Genomic DNA, 6,806 nt, shown 5'->3' on the forward strand with positions numbered 1-6,806 from the left:
TGTTTACAAAAGAATACGAATAAAAAGGGAAGGCAGAGAGAGCTCTGCAGAGAATCCTGAAAACCGTGTGGATGCAGTCCCAGTCACCCATCGTGTGTACCTGGATGTTTCAAGGTAAGCAAGGTATATCAGGTATACAATAATTTTTCCAAAAATAACAAGACAACACAAAATGACAATAAACACACACAAAACTATTAACACAATAACAGTGCCCCAAACCCCAGTTCATAGGGTGGTTTTGTTGCAGTGACTACAGCACTAGTAGTAGTTTGGTCAGAGGTTTGCTTTGCAGGGTAGGCCTTAAAGAGGCTCTGCCAGGAGCACCTGGGACTTATGAGTCAGGAATGTGCTGATCCGAAGAAACAATACTAAAAGGATTAAGTCAAGCATGCAGAACAGGTACAAGATGATTTGTAATTAGAAATAGGATTTAGTCTGGTGGTGGGAGTTAGTTACACAATATGTTAGAGGGGAGAGGTAACAGTTGATTGTATTCAGGATGATATATGTAAGTTTATGTATAACTGGTATATTTGCTTTGATGTGTGAGCCAATCATGGAGCTTTGTTTGTTAAAAGTATAAAAGATGTAGTCGACATGAGGGTCTTTGGAATCCTGACTTGGGACGCTAGTCCTCAGGTTTCCCGGGCCCTGAATAAAGCACCGCATAAACTGACACTCTGTTGGTTTGTGTTCCTGTTTCGGGCAACAGTTTTCTGGCGACCGAGCGGCAGGACTCCGGGGGTTGCTGGGGCGGTCCACGAGCTGATCCACTCCGTGCCGGCGCCAGGTGATTTCTGGAGGAGATATCGACCCGTGCCCGACCCCGCGCCCGACGGACAACCGCCCGAGGTAAGCCCGTAGGTGCTTTATTTTCACTAGTGGTAAAAGCTTGCCTATAAGACGAGACTGTGTATACTCGCTGGGTTGAGCTGAGAGAGGTATTTTTGGGGGAAGCCTAGGCGCTGCTCGTAAGACGCGGTGAAAGCTGCGCTGAAGTCAGCACTTGCCGTGACTAGTGAAAAACGGCAAGATAATTGTGGAAACAGATTACGTAATCGCTGTGGTATTTGTTGTCTGTGTGAGTGCTGTGTTGCAGTGGGTATGATGCCTTTTAAAACCTTTAGAGCGTTGTCTTGTTCTGAAACTGCTATCCCTGATGATTCTCCGCTTGGGTGTATAATAAAGCATTGGAAAGAAGGGAATTTTGGACAAGAATTAAGTAAGACACAACTGATTGATTATTGTAATAATGTGTGGCCTCAATATGATACTGAGGGAATGCAGTGGCCGAGAAACGGTACTGTAACTGTGGAAATAATGACACCTCTAATGCAATATTTGAAGGATAATGATAAGTGGGAAGAAATACCATATTTGGACTTGTTTTATTATTTGAAGCGTAAACCTAAGTGGCAAGAGGAATGTGGAATGTTGGTGTTAAAAGAATCGAATGATGAATGTGTGGGTTGTAAGGGACGGAAGGTACGGTTTCCCGAATCGGAGGAAGATGTTTCTTTGTTGGTATCCCCGAGCCTTACTCCTACCGCACCCCCGATGAGCGCGGCTCCTTCCCGTAGGTCAGAGGGGTCACCTGTACCTCCGTTGGAATCATCCTCGGATGAGGAAGGAGGAAGGCGTTTAGATAGGACCCCATTAGCTGAGCGAACCCGGAGAGACAGGAGAGAGCGTGGGCGAAGTCGGGAAAGAAAGTATGAAGGAGAAGGGAGAACTGTCTCTCCCTCACCTCCAAGGTTGATGGCTCCTTTGCGTGAAGCGGTCGGAGCAGGTGGGGCGCGTGTCATGGTTAAGGTTCCCTTTTCACCGAATGATCTGTTGATATGGAAACAGTCGGCAGGGACGTATAGGGAAAATCCGGAGCGTGTGGCGCGTGTCGTTAAGATGGTTATAAAGACTCAGAATCCAGATTGGAATGACTTGCAAGTTTTGTTGGATACGATTTTAGATTCTACGGAAAAGGAGATGGTATTGCGGGTAATGCTTGAAAGAGCCAGGGAAAGGATTCGCACTCAGCCAGGACAAGGGACAGTAAATGATTTGGTACCACGAGAAGACCCGGAGTGGAATCCGAACGCAGCAGGAGATTATCATAGGTTGAAAGTTTATCAGGAGTTGTTAGTAGAAGGGATACGAAGTGGAATTCCAAAAACTTTAAACTGGTCTAAGTTGTATTCGGTACGGCAGGATAAGGGAGAATCCCCCTCTGCCTTCTTGGAAAGATTAAAAGAGACGGCTCGAAAATACACAGATTTAGATGTGGAAGCAGAATCAGGGAAGTTACAATTGGCCCTGATCTTTATGGGACAGTCACAGGAAGATATTAGGAAGAAGTTGCAAAAGTTAGAAGGAGAGGAAACGCGGAATTTAGAGAAATTGTTAGAAGTAGCTTGGAAAGTGTATAATAATAGAGAGAAGGAGAATACAAAGAAGCAACAAGCGAGTATGTTGGCAATTTTACAGGCAGCAGGAGGAAATTATAATTACAGGGGAAAAGGTCGTGGAAACAGGGGAAGGGGAATTAGCAGAGGTTTCGGTAGTCAAGGACGATTCGGACCTCAGGGTGGACGCGGAAAGTTAGGATTGAATCAGTGTGCATTGTGCAAGAATCCAGGACACTGGAAAAATGAATGTCCTATGAATACAGGAATAGGAATAAATCCGTTTGTCGGGAATATGCAGGGTGCGAATACTGGGACGCCACAAGGTGTCGCTCAAGCATTTATGTTACAGAATTACCAAAATCAAAGCTGACTAGATCAGGATTTAAAGGTTGTCCTGGAAATAGAAGGAGAACCTATGGAATTCCGTGTAGATACAGGAGCCAGTTTTTCAGCAATGAATAGATTAATGGGTCCTCTAAGTAATTCAACTATTCGTGTTGTGGGTGTCTCGGGTCAAACAGAGGAAAGGGCATTCTTGAGGCCACTGGATATTAAATTTAGAGGAAAGCAATTGGATCATCAATTTCTTTACATGCCTAATAGTCCAGAATGTTTACTGGGGAGAGATTTGTTGTCCTCCTTACAAGCTACAATTGTGTTTGAAAAGGGTAGAGTCAAATTAGAAATCCCGGAAGAAAATGTAGCACAGATATTCGCTGTAAATGAAATAGAAACAGAAGCAATTCCTCAAGAAATAGAGCATGCAGTCGTCCCTTGGGTATGGGAGGCTGGGATCCCAGGTTTATCTAAAGCAGCAACCCCAGTAGTAATAGAACTCAAGGAGGGAGCACAGCCAGTACGAGTAAGGCAATACCCGATTAGTTTAGAAGCAAGAAAAGGGGTAGCACCTCTAATCAAACAGTTTGTGACTCTTGGAATATTAGAAGAGTGTGAATCAGAATTTAATACACCAATTTTTCCAGTCAAGAAACCAAATGGAAAATATAGGTTGGTGCAGGACTTAAGGGCAGTCAATCTTTTAACCAAGGACATTCACCCAGTGGTAGCAAATCCATATACCTTGTTAACATCTGTTTCTGAGAAATTCCAGTGGTTTTCAGTAATAGATTTGAAAGATGCATTCTTCTGCATCCGATTGGCACCGGAAAGTTGGCACCTCTTTGCTTTTGAATGGGAGGACCCTGACACCGGAAGAAAAAGGCAACTCACTTGGACGCGGCTGCCACAAGGATTCAAATCCTCGCCTACAATATTTGGTAATCAACTAGCGAAAGAACTCGAGCAGTGGAAGACAACTCAGGTAAAAGACTCTCCTTTCTCTTACATAGTTCTGCAGTATGTAGATGACATTCTTCTGGGCACTGAAGAACAACAGACGTGTTGTAAGCTGACCATTGAACTGTTAAACATGTTAGGTCAAGCAGGCTATCGGGTCTCGAAGGAAAAGGCCCAACTAGTTAAACAGAAAGTTATCTACTTAGGTTGTGAGATTTCTCAAGGCGTCCGGCGGCTAGGGGCAAACAGAGTACAAGCTATCTGTGCTATTCCAGTTCCACGGAATAATCAGGAGTTAAGGTCTTTTCTAGGAATGATCGGCTGGTGTCGACTATGGATTCCTGACTTCGGACTCCTTGCTAGACCACTGTACGAAGCAGTAAAGGAGCCGCAGTTAACCTGGAAACCAGCACAGGAAAAGGCATTCCACCAACTGAAGAAAGCCTTACGGGAAGCACCTGCCCTGGGACTGCCCGACTTAACTAAAGATTTCCAACTATATGTCTGTGAAAGACAACGGTTGGCTTTGGGAGTACTCACTCAACGACTGGGATCTTGGAAGAGGCCTGTCGGGTACTTCTCAAAACAATTGGACACTGTAAGTGGGGGATGGCCTGGGTGCCTTAGGGCGGTGGCTGCAACAGTAATACTAATTCAGGAAGCACGTAAACTGACACTGGGAAGGCATATCACAGTTTACGTACCACATATGGTTATTGCAGTCCTGGAACAGAAAGGGGGGCATTGGCTCTCCTCTAGCAGAATGCTGCAATATCAGGCCTTGCTCAGAGAACAAGATGACATTGAATTAAAAGTCACTAACCATCTCAATCCAGCTGAGTTTCTCAGGTCCACACGGGAAGAGGGAATCCTGGAACATGACTGCATGGAGACTATTGAGCATGTCTATGCAAGTCGGAAGGATCTGAAGGACGAACCGCTGGAGAACCCAGATTGGGAATTGTTCACAGATGGATCAAGCTTTGTGGAGAACGGAACCAGGTATGCGGGGTATGCAGTGGTTACCTTACAGGAAATCATAGAAGCAAAAGCACTACCCCCAGGAACATCTGCACAAAAGGCTGAAATCTGGGCCCTGGTAAGAGCCCTGATTCTGAGTCAAGGAAGAAGGGTGAACATATGGACTGACTCTAAATATGCCTTTGGAGTAGTCCATGTACACGGAGCATTGTGGAAGGAGAGAGGATTACTTACTTCCCAAGGCTCAGCCATAAAGCACCGAGAAGAAGTACTGCAGCTCCTGGAGGCCATACATCGACCATCAGCCGTGGCAATAATGCATGTAAAAGGACATCAGACCAATTCGGAACCCGAGTCTCAAGGAAATAGACTGGCAGATCAAGCAGCACGACGAGCAGCCACAGAGACATGGACTCAAATGGCTTTGCTGCCAACCCGTGATAACCCAGCAGCAGCGCACATGGAAGAGAAACCCCATTATGCACCAGAGGATGAAAAATTAGCCCAAATGATGGAAGCAAAGAAAAATGTAAAAGGGTGGTATATTACCCCTACTGGACAGGTAATACTGCCAATCAGAATAATGAAAACAGTACTTGAAATCGAACATGGTAAGTGCCACTGGGGTGCAGAAGCAATGGTGAAATTTCTAAAAAATAAAATTTTCTCAAATCAGATGTTGACACTAGCAAAAAGGGTGAATGCCACATGTCCATCATGCATTAAAAACAACCCGATAGTTAGAAAGCAAGTACAAATGGGAAAACTTCAAATTGGACAACTTCCAGGAGATTATTGGCAGGTAGATTTTTCAGAATTGCCAAAAGCTCAGACATACAAATACTTACTGGTGTATGTGTGTACTTTCTCAGGATGGCCAGAAGCTTTCCCATGTAGAACTAATCAGGCAAAAGAAGTAGTGAAAACCCTGCTGAAAGAAATCATTCCGAGGTTTGGAGTACCATTAGGGTTGTCCTCAGATAGAGGGCCACATTTTATTGCAGGGGTTGTACAGGATTTAGCTACAGTGTTGGGGATAGCGTGGAATCTCCACACTCCATGGCGACCACAATCTAGTGGGCAGGTAGAAAGAATGAATCAGACTCTGAAAAATCAATTAAAGAAAATTTGTCAAGAAGCAAAAATTCAGTGGCCCCAAGCTTTGCCGCTTGCTCTGTTGAGGATTAGAATTAAACCCAGAGAAAGGATTGGAGTAAGCCCATATGAGATTCTATATGGGAAACCATATCATGCAACAACATATCAGGGTGATCCCCATGTAGTGGGGGACCAAGCTGTGTTTAACTATATTTTGTCTCTAAATAAGACCCTTGCAGCACTCCGAGGAGCCCTACAGTGGAATCGACCCCTACCTCTGGAGAATCCAGTGCATGACATTTCTCCAGGAGATCATGTCTACATAAAGAATTGGTCAGTGGAACCACTGAAAGAAACATGGGACGGCCCCCGCCAGGTGTTGATGACAACTTATACAGCAGTCAAGGTCGAAGGCATCGACAACTGGATTCACTACACGAGGGTCAAGAAGGTCCCCGCGCAGTGGTCTGCAGAATCCATCACGCCGACCAAAACGGTGTTCCGATTCGTCAAATAAGATTTGTAATAAGAGTGATAATATTTCTGTTATTAATAAGTACCGGCGATGCATTTGTTAAAGTTAATGTTTCTGATTCCTTTTTCCTAGTACCCGAAGGAACGAATGTCAATCTGACTTGTTCTTTTTCTGATGACCAGGGAGCTGGATTAGAGGACGTGTATGCTGGGTGGCGTTGGATAGATCAGGACCAGGACCAAGTTATGACAGATGGTGTGACTACGGTATGGAATGTGACACAGCAAAAAGGCTATACCGTCTTGCAGGTACCCAATGTAACTTCTGACGCTAATGGTATATATTTCTGCATAGTATGGATTCGAATGAGTTTTGATTATGGACATGCCGAAATACATACACTCAATCTCACACATAATACGAACACTAAAGTACAAATAGTACCCCCTCACACACAATCTGACATGTGGAATGGTCCTCCCTTACGAATTAACTGTACTTTTGTTTTAGATGCTCCATGCCCTGAACCAATTGTACTGAACTGGTGGAAA

General features: G+C 44.6%; 1 protein-coding gene across 1 annotated transcript; it reads left to right on the plus strand.

Annotated features, from left to right (window-relative positions):
• The first annotated feature begins 600 nt into the window (after nucleotides 1–600).
• LOC126648040 (uncharacterized) lies at nucleotides 601–6,297 on the plus strand. The gene is made up of 3 exons (XM_050330702.1): nucleotides 601–855; nucleotides 3,073–5,293; nucleotides 6,179–6,297. The coding sequence occupies exons 1-3, from the start codon at nucleotides 601–603 to the stop codon at nucleotides 6,295–6,297; spliced, it is 2,595 nt and encodes an 864-aa protein (XP_050186659.1).
• The last annotated feature ends 509 nt before the right edge of the window (nucleotides 6,298–6,806 follow it).

This window comes from Myiozetetes cayanensis, unplaced genomic scaffold (assembly GCF_022539395.1).
Source record: "Myiozetetes cayanensis isolate MyiCay16 unplaced genomic scaffold, myiCay2020 scf432, whole genome shotgun sequence".
NCBI lineage: Eukaryota > Metazoa > Chordata > Aves > Passeriformes > Tyrannidae > Myiozetetes > Myiozetetes cayanensis.